General features: G+C 45.4%; 1 protein-coding gene across 1 annotated transcript in view; it reads right to left on the reverse strand.

Annotated features, from left to right (window-relative positions):
- The window catches only part of LRRC2 (leucine rich repeat containing 2), a 218,945-nt gene that overhangs the window by 67,265 nt on the left and 128,691 nt on the right, over positions 1-22,989 (reverse strand). The window contains exon 4 of the mRNA XM_066601996.1: positions 8,787-8,923. Coding sequence (XP_066458093.1) covers positions 8,787-8,923 — 137 coding nt within the window. The remainder of the gene's footprint in view (positions 1-8,786; positions 8,924-22,989) is intronic.

Raw genomic sequence — 22,989 nt, forward strand, 5'->3', positions numbered from 1 at the left:
AGAAAAAGATTGTAGCATGCGCTATTTCTCCAAGTACCATGCAATATGAGCCCTTTTCTGTTGCATGGACAGCTTATGCAATCCTCTCCATACACAATACACTGCGTATGGGCAACGATATATATGCAACCCAACTATAAAACAGAGCAGGGAATTTTAAAAAGAAGTCACACTGTGCATGACCGTGTGCGTGAGATATGCGGTTATGCACAGTACACCCGCTGTCATACATGGTCTCTGCCGGCAGAGCTGGCGTTACACAGACCAGTAAAAAGCTGCAGGATACCCACAGCGTTTTACATATTTAGTCATGTAAATGAGCAATTATTTCCTATTGTGCACAAAGTATTATCCTTAAGATCTAGTTAGCTGCAGTTAGGTGATTCTAAGTAAAAAGGTTCAATTGTGCAACCATTCTTGCTGTACTATTATTGTTCATTTCTATTTTTATGTCTATCAATAAATAATGTAAACTTCGGTTGCTCCATCGTATCCCGAATCCTGTGTCGCACCACTGCCTGCAACAGATGTGTACACTTTTTCCACAATCAGCTGTGGTAAGTTGGGGTTCACTCGCCTATCAGATCACCATCTTTCATTAGAATGGTTGGCACATGTATAAAAGGCTCAGGAGACTTGGAGCTGCTTTTAAGTTCTGGTGCCTGTCAGTATTTATTCTATCCACAGCACATGCAATACTTAGTACATACAGTCCTCAGGGTTCACAACCCACAGGGTCTCCGTCACCCAGGGGAATCTAGAGGGATTTTCCCCTGTCAGACTTGTGATGGGCCATGACTGGTCTGTGCCGGACCTCAGGCTCCTAGTTCCTGATGTGGCGTCTTCACACCACTGCTCACTCTGGCTCTCAGCCAACTTTCCCCTGAGTGCGGCAGGAACTAACATTTTTATGTTGCTTCCTGCCACACCCACAGATGTTACCTCTTGTTTCTGCAGCCTGAATGTCTGTCTATCGCTACAGGCTATTCTGTGTAATGCACTCCTGTACAGCATTCCTTGACTTACTGTGTAAATAAATGTTTTATGACTCTTGCTTTTAAAAAGATAATAAAGATGTACTTTATAATTGTACTTCTCTGAGATTACTCCTGTTTTACATGGGTATTTCTATACTTTTATATCAAAACATAGATGCTGAGTTGTGGTGTTGAGTACTACGTAATAGTAGTACTGTGATGTAACTATAACATTTTCTGTAATGTGACTATAACATTAGCTGTTTTGCCAGTACAGTTTAAAAAGAACCTGTTTGTATGTTTTCTACACTTCACTGGACTGTGTCTAGAAAATAGAGGATGAATCGGAGAATTCATAAAATGCATCCGTTTTATTAATGTCATACACCATTATTTTGGCACAACGTATTCAAAAGTTAAACAACCAACAAATGGTGTTAATTATTAACATGTCTACCAAGATCCACTGAATGTATCACAGTGTTTGTCACTATGATTATTATGGTGCAGCTACTGCCTGTTTGTTCTAGTTTTAGGCCAGACACACACTTGCCATGTTTGAGAGTCACAACAATTCTTTTACGTATGAAGACTATATGGATCTATGGATCAGATCCGGATAAGTGACCTGCATACTTGCATCCAACTGAATACAGCATAAGGTTGTGCTGTCGATACCCCTCTTTTCCTGTGCCATGTGTGAGAGTTGTGCCCGAGAGGTCAGGATGCAAATTGCATAGGACATCACATGGACACCTGTTCTCGTGCTGTTCGACATATGGACGGCCCACACATTGACATGTATTTGCATATCCTAATTCTCATCTGTGATATAGACAAGAATAGGACATGCAATTAGCTTTTTACACAGACCAACAGTCCTTGTGAAATGATAGCAGTGTGCATAGCCCCAAAGGCTATAGTGGGTCCATGAGCTGCCTGCGAATTAACACGAACAGCATATGGATCCAAATATGCTAGTGTGTCAGAGACTTTATCCTAACTTTAGTACAGTAGTAATATTTCTCCCACTATGTTTATCCAAATGTCTTCCTTAAAGGAAATGTGCACTTTTGCAAATACTTAATAGAAAATAGACTTGATAAAAAATATACTGCTGTTACGGTATATGTATACGGCACCTGTACAGACCTGCAGATGTACAAAGTTTACCTTGACACTTAAGGCCCAATGTCCACGAGCAAATTTGATTTGCAGAATCCGCGCCGGAGATCCGCAAATCAAACCGCCCATAGAGATGCATGGGCATCCGCAAATGGATTAAAACATGCAGATTTGATTTGCAGACCTTTTGGACCAGAAGACAAATCGCAGCATGCGCCATTTTTGTACGGTTCCCACACAGACTTCTTCCATCGAAGTCAATGGAAGCTGTCCGATCCACGGGACACCCAGAACTGACACTGCAGAAGTGCAGCGGATCAGCCAGAAAGCAGATTTAAAAAAAAAAAATCTGTAAACCCAGAAATGGAGGGATCCACGCGGACGCCGCTGCTGGGGAAATGAAGGTAAGCAGGGCTTACTGGGCGCGGGCAGTGCTGGATTCCGTACGGGATTCCCTGCATTAAATCGTTGCATGCCGTGGACATGAGGCCTAACACAACAAAAACCATTAAAAAAGTCAATATAAAGTTTAGTGAATATTGTATAGGTTTCTACTATTACAAAATAATATAAAGTAAATATCTAGTATTCAAAAGAATATTGGTGTCACACATTTTTTTTTACAAAAACGCTGTTTTTTAGAGCAGGTGTTTTTGTCATTTTTTTTTCTTTGCAGCAAGAATTGACAAGTCAAGATGTCAACAGTAAAATATGACAATATGTATGGTCTTTTTAGGTTCATGGCATCTCTCAAAATAGCAGTATGAACTTGATCTGGTATTTTCTTTCTGTGTAGTCCCATAGGCTTGTTTATAGGAAAAAATATCAAATAAATAACCTATGTTTGAAAAAAAAAAAAAACGCTACCAAAAAAGCCTGTAAAAAACACAGAAAGCATCAAAAAATACAGGTGATTTTTCGGGCAATTTATTAAAACAAAAAGACAAGAAAAAAAAGCTATGAAGGAAGCTTAATTAAACCAACATTTTATACACCAGGCTACGTAAGAGTACTTTGGAGTAAAGTACATCAAATTTATTGAGGTTCATGTCTCCTAATAAATTTGCCGTGTCTCCTAATTTTGTTCATGTCTCCTAATAAATGTCTGAGCACCAGAGTGTGAAATCTACACCAACTACGAATGTAGATTCCCACTATAATTTATGCTGGTTTCTGAATTTACTATAACTTATGTAGGTTTCTGGCATGAATTATAGTAAATGCAACAGAGGCCACGCTTCCTCCATCTATTCTAAAAGTGGTAAACATGTTACAAAAAGGTTAAAAAGTCCCACATTATGCACAACGATGACTTGTTTAAAAATGTGTGGCTTTTATCACCAAAACTCTTGCACAAGTTATTAAATTCCCCCTATGTCTAAAAGAGGTCTATCTGTAGCTTAAACTTTATAGAATTTTAAACGCTGCTGAATTCAACAAAGCAGAATCGGAAAATATAAATTTAAAAAGCAAATAACATCCATAAAATAAAATAATATTTCTAAAAATCAGAAAAAAGGCTCAATAGATATAAATACAGAATGTATGCAACTCAATTCAATCTAAGCAGCATGATATAACATTAATACAGTATTTGTCTAAAAGGGCGATTTTGCAATCGAGCACCGCGATTTTCGAGTACTTCACTACTCGGGTGAAAAGTACTCGGGAGCGCTGTGGGGCGGGGGGTTGCAGAGGGGAGTGGGGGGTAGCAGCGGGGAACAGGGGGGAGCCCTCTCTCTCTTCCTCTCCCCCCCACTCCCGGCTGCAACCCACAGTGCACCCGAGTACTTTTCACCCGAGTAGTGAAGTACTCGAAAATCGCGGTGCTCGATTGCGAACTCGCCCTTACCGAGTACGTTCGCTCATCTCTACTAGCCACTTATTTAAGACTTAAATTTGGGTCAAGAAGCATTTGGAAAGAAACACAACCACATCACCACATTGGATTTGAAACAAAGCCACCAAGATGTGACTGAAGTGTTGACTTTTAATTAAAGGGGGTTAACAAAAATATTGAATTAACTGTTTAGGAATTACAGTGATTATTTTCCATAGACCCACTATTTTCACAGGGTCAAAAGTAATTGAACTGTAGGTTTATAAGCAGTTTCATGGTCTGGTCCACTATCTCATTATTTCATGAGAAATTAAAGAGGTTTTTCAGCTATCTCGGTTTATGATATATCATCAGGATAATTCATCTATAGTTTATCAGCTAGGGTCCCAGACCCCGACTGATCAGCTGTTCAGGTTCTCACTGGCAGCGCCAAAACACAATGTATGGAGTGGAAGCTGATAGCTCTGACTCCGGTGTAGAGGCCAGAATTGGCAATTGCAGGTGCAGATCCCATTAAAAACAGTGAGAGCTGCACCTGCAATTACCTGCACCAGCCACTACACAGGAATCAGAGCTTTCTGCTTCCACTCCATACACTGTTTTGGCACTGACAATTTTCGAAAAGTTGATCGGACAGAATTCTGAGTGTTGGACGTCAGCCAATTAACTACTGATGACTTTTCATGAGGAAAGCCTGAGAAACCTCTTTAAGGAGACAACAGGTTGAAGTTGATTCAAGTTATTCATAGGAGCTCTCAATATATGGTCTAAACAGGTGTCATTACAGGGGAAGGAAACCATCATTAGGCTGAAGTTACAATAAAAATCAATCACAAAGCTAGCAGAAACTTTACGTACATTCTGAAAAGGAAGGAAAGCACTGCAGAAATGCCGTGAAGATACAGAAGACAACTAGAATTGGTGATTACAAATTTTTTTTTGATAAAGAAAATGACCTCGACAACACCTGTCCAAGAATCCTCTCAAAGAGGTGCATCTATCATTGTCAAAGGATGCAATCAGGAGGCATAAATACAGAGGGGTCATTTTGAGATAAAAACCACCAGGTAAAACTCGCACAAAACTTTGATAGAAAAATACCAATAAAAGTTGCAATTTTCATCTATAGTTGTCCCATGTAAACATAGGACCTGACAGAGTACGGAGCAAGAAATTGTTCAGTAGTGACTAGATGAAGCAACAAACTGTAGTAAGCAACTTCTCACTTAGTATAAACAGGCAGTCATTCATCTTTGCATGTCTGCCTCTTCTCAGTGAATAGTGGTGGGTGGCCAGAAGAGATCTCTGAGACACTCCAACTCCATTCACTGAAAGACTGTCGCTCCTGTGTGAAAGCACAGAAGCAATAAGTCTTGGGATGACTGTTAGGTGACACGGACTTATGTGTCTGACAGTTGACCTGTGGAAAACCACTCTAACTTGTACCAGAATGATGGGAAGAGAACATTATGAAGAAGTAAAAGGAGGACTTGTGATTCAACCATACAACCATACCACATTTTCTATCAAACATGATAGAGGCAGTGCAGTGGCCTGGACATGTGTGGCTGCTAGTGAAAGTGGCTCACTGGCGTTTTTTGATGATATGGCTGTGGATTGGTGTAGCAGAATAAATTCCGAAGTGTTTACAGCTATACGTTCTGGTCAGATTCAATCCAATGCTGCAAAACTGGTAGGACAACACTGCGTACTAGAGATCGATAATGACCCAAAACATACTACAAAGCAACCCAAGAGCTGGCGAGCTTTGGCATTGCACCTGTTGAAAGAACCCATTATTTTCAATGAGGACTTTCACTTGTGGAATTTTTCTCTCTTAATATTGCAAGAAGAAGTGATGCGAGAGAAAAATTGCATCATGTCCTATTTTTTGTCGATTCTTTGAACAATCGCCCATTCTTCCTTATGTATATGCGAGTTTCATTGGAGTGCAAAGTGATGCCGATTTTGTCCCATAGAGAATAGTGGGTGATTTTCACATGCATTTTTCATTCACGCATGTGCAGCAAAGTGAGTGTGATGTGATTTTTGTGCAGCAGCAAATTTGCATAATAGCCACAGGTTTGCAAGTGCAATATCGGTCCTAGTTTCTAGGACCGAAATTGCACTCACCTTTGTAAATACACCCTAAGATAGAAATGGGATATTCCGCAATAGCTAAGTCATTCACCTGACCTCAACCTGAGTGCGCATGCTTCTCATTTACTGAAGACAAAACTGAAAGCAGAAATATACACTAACAAGCTGCAAGTGAAGACTGCAGCGGTCCGGCCTCCTTCAGATAAGTGTATGTGTATTTTCAGAATGAACAAGGCTTTATTTGCGTGCGTATCAGCTTATTGTACTGTACTTTTTGCGCCCACAGGGCGCGTTCATCTGCAAGCGGCAAACAAAGATGCACCGATTGAAATGACTAATTAGCCTAATAAGTTCCAGATGTGTTCTTTTTCCTGCGCAATTACACAGCGTTTCATGCATCTCCTAGTGTATTCTGCACACATCACTATTGACTTCTATGGGGAGTTTTGGCATGCAAATGCGCAGGAAAATATAGCAAGCTACAGGGTTTTTGCGCGACCAAAATGCACATTTGAACAAACCAATTGAAATAAGTGGGTTCTATTCTCTGCTTATTGTGCATGCAAATACACCTGCATGAAGGGGGCCTAAGAGTATGTCCATATAGTGCAGATTCGATGCAGATTTTCTGCAGCTGAAAATCTGCCGTGACAAATCTGCACCAAATCCTCATGAAATGGGGCCAATTTTGACAAGGATTTTGGTGTCAATTTGTCACAGATTTCTACTCCTAGTTTGCAGGAATGCAACGCACTATAAAAACCTGCCTAATGAATTAACATGCTACTAATTTAAAATCAATTTATGCTGTGTATTTTTTCTCTAGTGTGTAGATGGAAGTTCTTAAACTCCCATCCACATTACTTGTACTGTAAATGCTGCAGATTTTCTGCACAATTTCCTACCTGTGTGAACATAGCCCAAAGGCCTGACAAAAGATCTCAAGGGAGGAAGCATTTGCTAATGTCCATGTGTTTCAGAGTTTGGGCAGTCCGCAACGTTTTTGCACTCAGGTATTAAAACGAATCCTTTTGTTCATAAGTGTTAGTTTTGTCCAATTACATTTGAGCCTATGAAAATGGAGGGACCATGTAAAATAGTCATAGTCCTTCCATATGATTGAATGGGCCAACTGCTAAGCATAGAAAGAGCAGGGATAAAATATAATCTATACTGAATCTTTCCCCACAAAACAATATAACAATCTGCTCGGCTCCTTTGGCTCTATAACATGATGCCTGCAGATCCAACATCATTTAGAACATGACAGCTTCCCTTTAAAGCAAATGTACTGTTCATGCAATGGCAAACTACCCTGTTTCCCCGAAAATAAGACGCGTCTTATATTAATTTTTGCTCCCAAATATGCACTACGTCTTATTTTCAGGGGGTGTCTTATTTCGCCGCAGCAAATCCGTCTGTGGCCGCTAATCCCTTAATTGGCCAGCTTTGTGGACGAAAATTTCTCAGAAATCTCGTCCACATGGGACAGCAAATCTGTCACGGCAAAGCTGGAAGAAGCCGGTGTTGTGGTGCGGATTCACTGGCCACAGAAACGGAAAAGCGTGCAGCCAGGTCGCTTCAAAACAAGCGGCTGAGTGCCGTGGGTTTTGAAGCAGCGCTTTCCCGGCGGAAATCCCGCTGTTTATCACGGTGGCCAAACTGCGAGATTTCCGCTGGAAATACGCTGTGTGAGAACCCAGCCTTGAGAATCAAACAGGGTGCCTGACTCACACACAGAGCCATAAAAAAATAAGGGCTGTAAAGTAACATACCTGTCTGCAGACAGAAGTTCCTGTACCACTTGTAAGCAGGGATGGTATTGCAGCTTCCGGCCACCAGGGGGAGCTCATCACAGCAGACATGTACAGCAGGAACAGAACGTACAGTATGGAGTTTTCCAGCCAGCAAAGGGAGCTCACAACAGCACACTCGTACAGCACAGCAGGGACAGGATAACAGTAGACTGTCTGCAGATCTACCTATACATCTGGAGGTAGGAGACAACAGGGATGGCAGCAGGGGACAGGCCTCTTGACTTGCCTGCACACTTTACTATGCCTTTCTATCGGGGGGTGCCTTATATTTGGGACTTCTGCAAATTTCAGGGGGTGCCTTGTTTTCAGGTGGTGCCTTATTTTCGTGGAAACACGGTATTTGGAATCTTGATTTGTACTCGATTTTACATCTGCAGACTCTGTATAATCACTATACACTGGCATATGAGATGTAAGGTCGTACACTGTTTTTCTTTATAAGACTTTGTAGCCTTTTTTTTTTTTTTAAATCCAATAAAATTCTTAAAATTAAAAAATGCTATAGATGTCTTTACATTGGAAGAAAAGTGGAAGAAAGAAAATCGACTGATATTCGTGTTTCAAAGGATCTCTGAAAATGAAACATTTACATTTCAGCAATGCCTTCAGTGGACACTGTCACTTTTTTGTTTTTTGAATCCCTTTTTTTTAAATGTTTCAAGCAATATTTTTGTAAACCCTTTGATTTGAATCTGTAAGTTTACACTTCATTTAGATATTGTTGACTTTGTTTCATATCCATTCTGGTGGCATAGAGAGGCTAAATAATGAAAAAACTGTCCAAATGCTTCTGGGTCAATTGTACATACATAAATTTGATAAAAAGGTCAATGAAATAAAGTGGTGATGTCTCTTTAACATCAACGTGTCCTGTTATTACGACTTATTTCCAATATCCATTCCGGTTTTAAGATACAGTTATCATACCTCAAAAGGCAGTTCTGTGAGTTCTAAATTTCCAGAAATATCCAATTTCTCAAGGTTTTCACAATCTCCCAGCTCAGGTGGTATGTCTTTTAGATTATTGAAACTAACATTGAGTTCTTTCAAATTTCTCAGGCATCCTGTCAAACAGAACAGATATAAATCACTGGCTGCCATCAGCTGGATTAGGACAGCGATCCTATGCTTTAAGTATGACAATCAATGATTTGATTGATTGCCGGCACCCCAACAATGTAGACCGAACAAGAAAATGAACATGATAAGCATAGCAAGATGAGGAAGTAATAAAAACAGGCAAACGTGTCACAATTCCAATTTGCAGTCTGGATGTGTCTATTTGTGAGTATTTGTAACAACGGTGCATGTGTTTTACGAGGCAACCAAAGATTGCTGCAGACAACAGTTTTGTATTCTCTTATTGTTTCACGACACTTGGCAGAATCACTGAAAATGTGAAACTTAAAACTTAACCTTTATTTGATTATATATAATGAAAAAAATAATTTTCTTAGTACTCAAATACTTTAAAAAGTTCTAGCTACAAAGCAAGAAAGTTACAAAGTCTGGCTCCATAATGAAGAGCATCGTGGAAGAGACCATCAGGTTACTCCCCTCCTTAAGTTTATTCCGTCTCATTTATTACAACCACCATATTTCCAGGTTGTAAGGGCTGACATTCATTCATACATCGCTCACAATAAGATCAATTATTTTCGACCCTATGGCTGCAGGATTGGACTATTCATTTTACATGTGCCAATCCATATGTCCATACGGAAGGTGGTCTCCAACACATAGATTGAGCTCCAACACACAAATACCTCCTCATTGAATTGGCCCAGTTTGTGTGAAACAGTCATAGTTTAGATATGTGAGGTTTTTGATCCTTTTGTTACTCTAAAGGCAAATTTGTTTTATGTTTCTATTTTTCTGCATGAGGTATATAGGGCTTTCTTGTTACTTTTACATGAGCTGATAACCTTTAATTTTGCAATTCTCATTTAGGAAAAAAAATGTCAGAAACAGGAAAAGAAGACATTTTTATCTCATTTTTCAAGTGCTCTTTTAAAGGTAATGTTCATCCAAAAAGTGAACCATCTAATTCTCTCATACATAGCAATGTCAAATAAGTGCACAATATGTGTATAATGCATGATGTTGCTATTGACTCAGTTTTAGTTTAATAATCATTAGAAATGAGCGAGCGTACTCGTCCGAGCTTGATACTCGTTCGAGTATTAGGGTACTTGAGATGCTCGTTACTCGAGACGAGCACCACGCGGTACTCGACTCCATTATATTTCCTTCCCTGAGAAATGTGCGCTCTTTTCTGGCCAATAGAAAGACAGGGAAGGCATTACAACTTCCTCCTGTGACATTCCAGCCCTATACAACCCCCCTGCAGTGAGTGGCTGGGGAGATCAGATGACACCCAAGTATTTAAATCTGCCCCGTCCGCGGCTCGCCACAGATGCATTCTGACAGAGATCAGGGAAAGTGCTGTCTTGCTTTAGCTGCTATAGGGAGACTGTTAGGTGTTATATTCGTCTTCAAGAACCCCAACGGTCCTTCTTAGGGCCACATCTGACCGTGTGCAGTACTGTTGAGGCTGCTTTTAGCAGTGTTGCACACCAGCTAGGTGTTACTGCAGCCTTGCGCATAATTTTTTCTGGCTGCACTGTGCTTTAAATAACCACAGTCATCCTCCAACAGGGAAATCCTTATACAGGCTATATCACAGGCAGTGTGCTTTTTCACAAAAATTGGTAAAAAATTACTATATTTGGGCTGCCTGTGACCGTCTTCAGTTTACTAAGTGTCTGCTGGGGGTAGTAGTCGCTCATTATTACCCAGCTAGGCGTTACAGCAGGCTTGCGCATAATTGTTTCCTGGCTCTGCTGTGCGTTCCGTAAGCGAAGTCGGCCTCCAACCACAGGCCAATAAGCGGCACATTTAATTACAGCGTTCTGTTTCTGCTCTACTCGTGCTGGGGGGTAGGGGTAGGCCTAGAGGACGCGGGCGAGGACGCGGAGGCCCAAGTCAGGGTGTGGGCACAGGCCGAGCTCCTGGTCCAGGTGTATCGTAGCTGACTGCTGCGGAATTAGGAGAGAGGCAAGTTTCTGGTGTCCCCAGATTCATCTCACAATTAATGGGTCCACGCGGTAGACCTTTATTAGAAACTGAGCAGTGTGAGCAGGTCCTGTCGTGGATAGCAGAAAGTGCATCCAGCAATCTATCGACCACCCAGTCTTCTACGCCGTCCACTGCTGCAACTCTGAATCCTCTGGCTGCTGCTCCTCCTTCCTCCCAGCCTCCTCACTCCATTAAAATGACACATTCTGAGGAGCAGGCAGACTCCCAGGAACTGTTCTCGGGCCCCTGCCCAGAATGGGCAGCAATGGTTCCTCTCCCACCGGAGGAGTTTGTTGTGATCAATGCCCAACCTTTGGAAAGTTCCCGGGGTCCGGGGGATGAGGCTGGGGACATCCGGCAACTGTCTCAAGAGCTTTCAGTGGGTGAGGAGGACGATGACGATGAGACACAGTTGTCTATCAGTGAGGTAGTAGTAATTTCAGTAAGTCCGAGGGAGGAGCGCACAGAGGATTCGGAGGAAGAGCAGCTGGACGATGAGGTGACTGACCCCACCTGGTTTACTAAGCCTACTGAGGACAGGTCTTCAGAGGGGGAGGCAAGTGCAGCAGCAGGGCAGGTTGGAAGAGGCAGTGCGGTGGCCAGGGGTAGAGGCAGTGCCAGACCGAATAATCCACCAACTGTTTCCCAAAGCGCCCCCTCGCGCCATGCCACCCTGCAGAGGCCGAGGTGCTCAAAGGTGTGGCAGTTTTTCACTGAGAGTGCAGACGACCGACGAACTGTGGTGTGCAAGGTTTGTCGCGCCAAGATCAGCCGTGGCGCCACCACCACCAGCATGCGCAGGCATATGATGGCCAAGCACCCCACCAGGTGGGACGAAGGCCGTTCACCGCCACCGGTTTGCAGCACTGCCTCTCCCCCTGTGCCCCAACCTGCCACTAAGATCCAACCCCCCCTCTCAGGACACAGGCACGACCGTCTCCCGGCCTGCACCCACACCCTCACCTCCACTGTCCTTGGCCCCATCCAGCAATGTCTCTCAGCGCAGCGCCCAGCCGTCGCTAGCGCAACTGTTTGAGTGCAAGCGCAAGTACGCCGCCACACACCCGCACGCTCAAGCGTTAAACGTGCACATAGCCAAATTGATCAGCCTGGAGATGCTGCCGTATAGGCTTGTGGAAACGGAGGCTTTCAAAAACATGATGGCGGCGGCGGCCCCGCGCTACTCGGTTCCCAGTGTCCACTACTTTTCCCGATGTGCCGTCCCAGCCCTGCACGACCACGTCTCCCGCAACATTGTACGCGCCCTCACCAACGCGGTTACTGCCAAGGTCCACTTAACAACGGACACGTGGACAAGCACAGGTGGGCAGGGCCACTATATCTCCCTGACGGCACATTGGGTGAATTTAGTGGAGGCTGGGACCGAGTCAGAGCCTGGGACCACTCACATCCTACCCACCCCCAGAATTGCGGGCCCCAGCTCGGTGCTGGTATCTGCGGCGGTGTATGCTTCCTCCAGTAAACCACCCTCCTCCTCCTACACAACCTCTGTCTCGCAATCAAGATGTGTCAGCAGCAGCACGTCGCCAGCAGTCGGTGTCGCGCGGCGTGGCAGCACAGCGGTTGGCAAGCGTCAGCAGGCCATGCTGAAACTACTCAGCTTAGGAGAGAAGAGGCACATGGCCCACGAACTGCTGCAGGGTCTGACAGAGCAGACCGACCGCTGGCTTTCGCCGCTGAGCCTCCAACCGGGCATGGTCGTGTGTGACAACGGCCGTAACCTGGTGGCGGCTCTGCAGTTCGGCAGCCTCACGCACATGCCATGCCTGGCCCACGTCTTTAATTTGGTGGTTCAGCGCTTTCTGAAAAGCTACTCATGCTTGTCAGACCTGCTCGGAAAGGTGCTCCGGGACAGCGCACATGTCCGCAAGTCCAACACGGACGCTGCCACCCTGCGGACCCTGCAACATCAGTTTAATCTGCCAGTGCACCGACTGCTGTGCGACGTGCCCACACGGTGGAACTCTACGCTCCACATGTTGGTGGTTTGCAGCACTGCCTCTCCCCCTGTGCCCCAACCTGCCACTAAGATCCAACCCCCCCTCTCAGGACACAGGCACGACCGTCTCCCGGCCTGCACCCACACCCTCACCTCCACTGTCCTTGGCCCCATCCAGCAATGTCTCTCAGCGCAGCGTCCAGCCGTCGCTAGCGCAACTGTTTGAGTGCAAGCGCAAGTACGCCGCCACGCACCCGCACGCTCAAGCGTTAAACGTGCACATAGCCAAATTGATCAGCCTGGAGATGCTGCCGTATAGGCTTGTGGAAACGGAGGCTTTCAAAAACATGATGGCGGCGGCGGCCCCGCGCTACTCGGTTCCCAGTCTCCACTACTTTTCCCGATGTGCCGTCCCAGCCCTGCACGACCACGTCTCCCGCAACATTGTACGCGCCCTCACCAACGCGGTTACTGCCAAGGTCCACTTAACAACGGACACGTGGACAAGCACATGTGGGCAGGGCCACTATATCTCCCTGACGGCACATTGGGTGAATTTAGTGGAGGCTGGGACCGAGTCAGAGCCTGGGACCACTCACGTCCTACCCACCCCCAGAATTGCGGGCCCCAGCTCGGTGCTGGTATCTGCGGCGGTGTATGCTTCCTCCAGTAAACCACCCTCCTCCTCCTACGCAACCTCTGTCTCGCAATCAAGATGTGTCAGCAGCAGCACGTCGCCAGCAGTCGGTGTCGCGCGGCGTGGCAGCACAGCGTTTGGCAAGCGTCAGCAGGCCGTGCTGAAACTACTCAGCTTAGGAGAGAAGAGGCACATGGCCCACGAGCTGCTGCAGGGTCTGACAGAGCAGACCGACCGCTGGCTTTCGCCGCTGAGCCTCCAACCGGGCATGGTCGTGTGTGACAACGGCCGTAACCTGGTGGCGGCTCTGCAGCTCGGCAGCCTCACGCACATGCCATGCCTGGCCCACGTCTTTAATTTGGTGGTTCAGCGCTTTCTGAAAAGCTACCCATGCTTGTCAGACCTGCTCGGAAAGGTGCTCCGGGACAGCGCACATGTCCGCAAGTCCAACACGGACGCTGCCACCCTGCGGACCCTGCAACATCGGTTTAATCTGCCAGTGCACCGACTGCTGTGCGACGTGCCCACACGGTGGAACTCTACGCTCCACATGTTGGCCAGGCTCTATGAGCAGCGTAGAGCTATAGTGGAATACCAACTCCAACATGGGCGGCGTAGTGGTAGTCAGCCTCCTCAATTCTTTACAGAAGAGTGGGCCTGGTTGGCAGACATCTGCCAGGTCCTTCGAAACTTTGAGGAGTCTACCCAGATGGTGAGCGGCGATGCTGCAATCATTAGCGTCACCATTCCTCTGCTATGCCTCTTGAGAAGTTCCCTGCAAAACATTAAGGCAGACGCTTTGCGCTCGGAAACGGAGGCGGGGGAAGACAGTATGTCGCTGGATAGTCAGAGCACCCTCATGTCTATATCTCAGCGCATTGAGGAGGAGGAGGAGGAGCATGAGGAGGAGGGGGAAGAGACAGCTTGGCCCACTGCTGAGGGTACCCATGCTGCTTGCCTGTCATCCTTTCAGCGTGTATGGCCTGAGGAGGAGGAGGAGGAGGATCCTGAAAGTGATCTTCCTAGTGAGGACAGCCAAGTGTTGCGAACAGGTACCCTGGCACACATGGCTGACTTCATGTTAGGATGCCTTTCTCGTGACCCTCGCGTTACACGCATTCTGGCCACTACGGATTACTGGGTGTACACACTGCTCGACCCACGGTATAAGGAGAACCTTTCCACTCTCATACCCGAAGAGGAAAGGGGTTTGAGAGTGATGCTATACCACAGGACCCTGGCGGACAAACTGATGGTAAAATTCCCATCCGACAGCGCTAGTGGCAGAAGGCGCAGTTCCGAGGGCCAGGTAGCAGGGGAGGCGCGGAGATCAGGCAGCATGTACAGCGCAGGCAGGGGAACACTCTCCAAGCCCTTTGACAGCTTTATGGCTCCCCAGCAAGACTGTGTCACCGCTCCCCATTCAAGGCTGAGTCGGCGGGAGCACTGCAAAAGGATGGTTAGGGAGTACGTAGCCGATAGCACGACCGTCTTCCGTGACGCCTCTGCTCCCTACAACTACTGGGTGTCGAAGCTGGACACGTGGCCTGAACTCACGCTGTATGCCCTGGAGGTGCTTGCATGTCCTGCGGCTAGCGTCTTGTCAGAGAGGGTGTTTAGTGCGGCTGGGGGAATCATCACGGATAAGTGTACCCGTCTGTCAACTGACAGTGCCGACAGGCTTACACTCATAAAGATGAACAAAGCCTGGATTTCCCCAGACTTCTCTTCTCCACCAGCGGACAGCAGTGGTACCTAAACAATACGTTGGCTGCACCCGCGGATGGAAGCATCGTTCTCTATCACCATAAAAAACGGGGACCTTTTAGCTTTATCAATCTGTGTATTATATTCATCCTCCTCCTCCTGCTCCTCCTCCTGAAACTTCACGTAATCACGCCGAACGGGCAATTTTTCTTAGGCCCACAAGGCTCAGTCATATTACTTTTGTAAACAATGTTTATACGTTTCGATTCTCATTAAAGCGTTGAAACTTGCACCTGAACCAATTTTTATTTTAACTGGGCTGCCTCCAGGCCTAGTTACAAATTAAGCGACAGTAACCAAAGCGATTAATGGGTTTCACCTGCCCTCTTGGTTGGGCATGGGCAATTTTTCAGAGGTACATTAGTACTGTTGATACACCAATTTTTTTGGGCCCTCGCCTACAGTGTAATCCTAGTAATTTTTATGGGCTTCGCCTGCACTCATGCTACAGCAAGGTGTGTGGGGTTGGCCTACACTTTTGCTGCATAAATGTAACTGGGGCCTTGTCTATACTGCAACTACTGAAATGTGAAAGAGACTGTTATCTCCCTCAACTGCTGCAACGGGAATGTTACTGTGGCCTGTCTTGACTGCTACTACTACTGAAATGGACCTAAGGCTGTGCTCCCCCTATACTGCTGCTTCGGAATTGTTACTGGAGCCTGTCTTGAGTGCTACTATTACTGAAATGGAACTAAGACTGTGCTCCCCCTATACTGCTGCTTCGGAATTGTTACTGGGGCCTGTCTTGAGTGCTACTATTACTGAAATGGAACTAATACTGTGCTCCCCCTATACTGCTGCTTTGGAATTGTTACTGGGGCCGGTCTTGAGTGCTACTATTACTGAAATGGAACTAATACTGTGCTCCCCCTATACTGCTGCTTCGGAATTGTTACTGGGGCCTGTCTTGAGTGCTACTATTACTGAAATGGAACTAAGACTGTGCTCCCCCTATACTGCTGCTTTGGAATTGTTACTGGGGCCTGTCTTTACTGCTACTACTACTACTGAAATGGAACTAATACTGTGCTCCCCCTATACTGCTGCTTCGGAATTGTTACTGGGGCCTGTCTTGAGTGCTACTATAACTGAAATGGAACTAAGACTGTGCTCCCCCTGAATTGTTACTGGGGCCTGTTTTGAGTGCTACTATTACTGAAATGGAACTAAGACTGTGCTCCCCCTATACTGCTGCTTCGGAATTGTTACTGGGACCTGTCTTGAGTGCTACTATTACTGAAATGGAACTAATACTGTGCTCCCCCTATACTGCTGCTTTGGAATTGTTACTGGGGCCTGTCTTTACTGCTACTACTACTGAAATGGAACTAAGACTGTGCTCCCCCTATACTGCTGCTTCGGAATTGTTACTGGGGCCTGTCTTGAGTGCTACTATTACTAAAATGGAACTAAGACTGTGCTCCCCCTATACTGTTGCTTCGGAATTGTTACTGGGGCCTGTCTTGAGTGCTACTATTACTGAAATGGAACTAAGACTGTGCTCCCCCTATACTGCTGCTTCGGAATTGTTACTGGGGCCTGTCTTGAGTGCTACTATTACTGAAATGGAACTAAGATTGTGCTCCCCCTATACTGCTGCTTCGGAATTGTTACTGGGGCCTGTCTGGACTGCTACTACTACTGAAATGGAACTAATACTGTGCTCCCCCTATACTGCTGCTAGTGATATGTTACTGGGGCCTGTCCCTAATGCTACCGCTGAAATTTTACTAATTCTGGGCTCTGCCTATACCGCTGCTAATGCTATGTCACTGGGGTGTGGAAACGGAGGCTTCCCAAAGACATGATTGGTGGCGAGGCCATTTCCCACCAACGCGGTTACTGTTAAGGTGCATATAACCACGGACACGTGGAGAGGACACGTAGTGCCTCAAAAACATCCCCCTCCTCCTCCAACAATGAAAACATTCTTGGCAAATACCTTTGCATTGGTCCGTCTGGTGGCAGTCCAAGAATTTCACCTTTACTGACACAACAAGAGAGCCCCCCCACCATCCCCCCGCCACGGCCCACTTAATCCTGGCCACATTCCGAAAACCAACTAAATAAAACCGCGCTACTAGGTCCGCAGTTGCCACCACATTCCCACCAACGCGGTTACTGTTAAGGTGCACATAACCACGGACACGTGGAGAGGACACGTAGTGCCTCAAAAACATCCCCCTCCTCCTCCAACAATGAAAACATTCTTGGCAAATACCTTTGCATTGGTCCGTCTGGTGGCAGTCCAAGAATTTCACCTTTACCGACACAACAAGAGAGCCCCCCCACCATCCCCCCGCCACGGCCCACTTAATCCTGCCCACATTCCGAAAACCAACAAAATAAAACCGCGCTACTAGGTCCGTAGTCGCCACCACATTCCCACCAACGCGGTTACTGTTAAGGTGCATATAACCACGGACACGTGGAGAGGACACGTAGTGCCTCAAAAACATCCCCCTCCTCCTCCAACAATGAAAACATTCTTGGCAAATACCTTTGCATTGGGGTATTCAAGCCCTGCTACCAGGAAGAACTGCTCTGTTGGCCTGAAGGAGGACATGGCAGCCTGCATCGCGAAGAACCTGAATGCCGGCTGCTAGGTTTGTACTGTTTTTTTTTTTTAAATGTAGTCTAGCTAGGGCTTATTTTTTGGAGGGGCAGGCTTATATTTCAACCCTGTCTGCTCACCCCTCTCTGAAAATTGGGGTAGGGCTTATTATCGGGAAAACATGGTAGTAGGTGTGAGGAGACTTTTAATCCCATGCATGCACCTCTTGGAAATTTAATATGCAAATGAGATATAGAACAATACCTATGCAACACCACCAATTAGAAGGTAGCATTTGTTTTAAATCAATGTTTGACCTTTTTACAGGCCTTGCAACAATGACTGGGAATTTAAAGGCCCATTTACACGTAATGATTATTGCTCAAAATTCATTCAAACGATCGAAAATGAGCAATAATCATTACATATAAATGTGGGCATCGTAAAATTTTCATTTGAATGAAGATTTTAAGGTGAATTTAAAATCCATTGTTTAAAGGAGATGTCTCGAGGAAGCAGTTAAATTTTTTTTTTGCCCAGTCCCCCCCATTAAACATACATTACTAATTACCCCTGTAAATGACATTTCTAGCTGGTTCGTACTTACCGTTCCAGCGTTTCAGCAACTTATAAAAGTTTCCTCAAGATGGCCGCCGGCTCTTTCCCCGTCGCTCGCTGCAGCCCGACGTGCGCACTCCCGAGACGCCGCCAGCTGTGTCTCCATGGCAACCGGACGCATCGCAGCCGCCGACCAGACGCCCCGCAGCCGCCGACCAGACAGCAGGTAACCGGCGCTAGCCCCCGGCTCCCCAGCGCTAGACCCTCAGCCCAGGTGAAGGCCCCGGAGCCCAGCGCTAGGTTCCGGAGCCCAGCGCTAGTTCCCCCGGCCTAGCGGCAGCCCCCCCCGGCCTAGCGGCAGCCCCCCCCGGCCTAGCGGCAGCCCCCCCATCGCAGCGGCAGCCCCCCCCGGCCTAGCGACAGCCCCCCCATCGCAGCGGCAGCCCCCCCCGGCCTAGCGACAGCCCCCCCATCGCAGCGACAGCCCCCCCGGCCTAGCGCTAGTTCCCCCATCGCAGCGACAGCCCCCCCGGCCTAGCGCTAGTTCCCCCATCGCAGCAACAGCCCCCCCGGCCTAGCGCTAGTTCCCCCATCACAGCGGCAGCCCCCCCCCGGCGCAGCGACAGCCCCCCCGGCGCAGCGCGGCGCAGCGGCAGCCCCCCCGGCGCAGCGACAGCCCCCCCGGCGCAGCGGCAGCCCCCCCCCCCGACAAATCACTTACCTGGGAGGCTTCTCGGGGCTGCTGGGCTGGGCTGGGCTTCTCCGCTGGGCAGCTCCAGTTTCTGCACCTTCCTCTAACAGAGGATGGTGCAGAATGGCCGCTGCAGCGCGCTCCCGAGCAGTGACAGCTCGTCTGCGCATGCGCAGACGAGCTGTAGCGGGGAGCACACTGAAGCGGCTCGTGCTGAATGGAGAAGACCGGACTGCGCAAGCGCGTCTAAAAAAGCAAGCTGCCAGTGAATTTAGACGGAACCATGGAGACGAGGACGCTAGCAACGGAGCAGGTAAGTGAATAACTTCTGTATGGCTCATATTTAATGCACAATGTACATTACAAAGTGCATTAATATGGCCATACGGAAGTGTATAACCCCACTTGGTTTCGCGAGACCACCCCTTTAACTACTTGAGATGAAGCAAACCTTTATCTTTCAGTAGACCACAGGCTCTTATCTCTACGGGATCCAGCAGATAACATTGTAACCTGCTGGCAGCTGTGACAAGAACAATGCAGCTGTGTGCACAGCTAGGCGTGTGATTAATCACACTCTGAGCTCTGCAACAGCTCCTGGGGGCCCTTTTGCATGCAAATGAAGATGATAAAGTATTAATGGCCATTAACACTTTATGCAAAAAGATCAACTCTTTCAATCTTTCAGTTGTTTGAAACATTATCTTTGCATGTAAATGGGCCTTAAGCCAGAGCCAGAGTCTTCTCCAGAAAAAAAAGATAACCATTGTGCATTTGGCTTTGGCTTATATTCCCAGTCACTGTTACAAGGCCTGTTAAAAAGGTCAAACACTAACTTGCAGGAATGATGCTTCCCAATAGGTGATGCTATAGCAGCATTTATCTTCTATTTGCATATTGTAGTTTCTAATAAGTTACTGTTCACCACAATTTCATAACAGATTTTATATGAGTCAGAGCTCTGGTTTTTAAACACAGAGAGAGCTCTGTTGCACAGTGTGAACTTTGAGCAAAAATATCAGTTTCCTGTGCAACAAACAAGAGCATCTGATTAAATGCATTAGGGCATGCCATGTTTATTAATCAGGCTCATGCTGACCTGGGGATGTTTTTCAACTCAATATTAAAAAAAAAAAACTGGAAAAATAGTTTGATGAATAAGTTGCTTTCAGTGTGACTCTGAAGAATCACCCAATTTTTCCAACTCATTTGCATGTGAGAAAAAGTGGAGCAGGTGCTTCATAAATATAGTTCTCAGTCTGAACATTATATTTTTTTAATATATTTATGCCAGACAAATGGCATAAATAAATTTACTCCATACAGACCTAAATCCTTGCTTACCTTCACACTGTACATAAAAAAACATTGTCTGCCTGCAGCCACTGCTAAGGCGAGTTCAATGGATATAAATTTATATAACTCCTACACACTTCATCTACTGATTTCTTTTTATTTGCCTTAAACTAAGCATCATCTATATTACACTGTGGACTTTTTTATCAGAATAAAGGTATATTTTCAGGTCTTTGAGCTCTCTGATAAGAATTATTTACATAACCACCAAAGGCCCTTTTACACACAACGATTCTCGCTTAAACAACTGCACAACTGAACGAACTGCCATCATTTTTGAAAAGCATTACACATGCAGGTAATGGCTTTAATCTGCATTTTCCTCCACGAGTTATTTACTCAGCTGGGCATGTGTTTATGCAATGGTTATCACATAAAAACACACCCAGCTGAGCAAACATCTGGCCAGCAGATTCCATTGTTCTCTTCCTGGCAGAGTAAACAGTGTACTCATTATGTATGCAATGCAAACACAATGAGTACACTGTTAAGAAAGTCTTCTGAACAGCCAAGGGATGGTTTTTATGCTGGCTAAAAAACAGCTCTAAAAGACAACTGAATGAATAGTGCATGACTGACCTCTTTTACATTAACGATTATTCTTCACTTTCGGCCGTTTGGACGAATTTTGAGCAATAATTGTTGCGTGTAAAGGGCTTTGACAAAACTACTGAGCCAATTGACCTGTTGAGAAGCCAACTGAGCAGTAAAAGTGCCAGTAGAGTAGAAAGCCATTTCCTTAGATAGCTTCTGGGAGGGATCCACTATTAAACTTCACCTTCTGGGCTATAAGAAGTATGAACTCTAGATTTGATTTATTTAGTATTCAGGCTTCACTAGCACTCGTGATTTAGAGCTAATTGCCAACCTGCACTTGCAGGTTCAGCCCCACAATTATCACAAATAGTGCTAGTGCTTGTGTAATAACTCCCTAATATTGGTAATCAAGTACTAGGTTATTATCACGTAGTATTTGGTCCATTGTCCACAGTGCTAAAACTTGCAAACTTTTAAGTTATCACAATATGTAGGGCAAACAATATAAAAGAAACTTCTTTATAAAGCTTAAATAGGAACAAAAAAAAAAAAGACTATAGTTATAAAGATTAATGACACAAAACTCTCATTTTTCTTTCATGCCAGCATAATTTTCTTCTCAGCGCAGGAATAGTCTCTTGGATCTTCTCATTATACCTTCCCTTAATTCTCTCACTAAATAGCAGGTTATTTTTCTTTGTAAAATATTTCCCCTGGATTAAAATGAACCAAAATATACTATATTCTGTGTGCTGTAGTTAGTGTTCTGTAGCATCCAGCAGTGTTAAAGAAGGTTAGAACAGCATGGAAGTTCTATTAGTGCGGCATGAATGCAGACTAACCAAGATCACAGGAACCTGTTCAATCATATCTACTATTTAGTACATGTACTAGTGTAGCAGCAGGGTTATGTTCTTCTTCTCACAGTGTAGAGATAAATATGTTCAACTCAATTGATATTCAATTGACATAAATGAAGACATTTGCTTCTAGGTATGAGGATAATGTTATCTTTTGTAAACAGTTAAACAGTTCACAGCTAATAGCATCTAAATGCATACTTCCCTTTCATGTTTTACTAAATGCGACTAAGTCACTGCATCTACAATGACTGGATCAGTGGCTTTATATTGAAATATAGCGCTATTTGTTCCGTTATAAAAATGGAAACATGACGAAATGGAAGCAAACTGAAAGCATTCCATTTAAAAAAAAATCCCATTGGAATCATAGAGGAAGAGTGAAAACGTTTGCTTCTGTTTTGATTCCGTTTTTCCGTTATGAAAAAAAAAATTGAGAAATAGAAGGCCCTAACACCGATGTGACTGAACCCAAGTTAGTGACTCCACCTTTTGCTGCACTGTCCAATGGGAGTCTACAGTAGTATGAATCTACCATCTGCCTCATCAGAGGCTCACACTTTGCGCTCTTCTGTCCCTCAAACTAAATTGTTGTGTTTTTATTCTTGTATGCACAGGTAGGGCTTTATTATATTACTATGATATTAATCAATTTAATCATTTTTTTCAATACAAACAGAACAAACAATAATATTTTTAAGGGGGTATTTGGGGCTTTTTCACTGTTGACCTACCCCCTGTTTAAGTCATCAGTACTTGATGAATGGAAATCAAGCTCTTGAGAGCCCATCCATAAGCTGATCATCCTGCCCTCTGTCAGTGTGGTGGGCAGGATGTACATCACCAGTGGTCAGCAGAAGCAGAGGCAGAGTTGGTTTCATTACCATTGAAATCGATGGGAGCATTGCGCTGCCCTGATACTTCCTGCTCAGGGCAATGGGCAGGATGTCACGTCCTCTACCAATCAGAAAGTTATTTCTTCTCCTGTGAATAGGAGATAACTTTCTGTCTTAGCACAACCTTTTTATGTATTTTTGTGATATTAAAATATTTAAAACATTATTGTTGCTTGTCAGCACCGGATGTGTAATAGCTGGCTTCATTCCCAGTGAAATCAATCGGAGTATTG

Source organism: Eleutherodactylus coqui, chromosome 5 (genome assembly GCF_035609145.1).
Source record: "Eleutherodactylus coqui strain aEleCoq1 chromosome 5, aEleCoq1.hap1, whole genome shotgun sequence".
Taxonomy (NCBI): domain Eukaryota; kingdom Metazoa; phylum Chordata; class Amphibia; order Anura; family Eleutherodactylidae; genus Eleutherodactylus; species Eleutherodactylus coqui.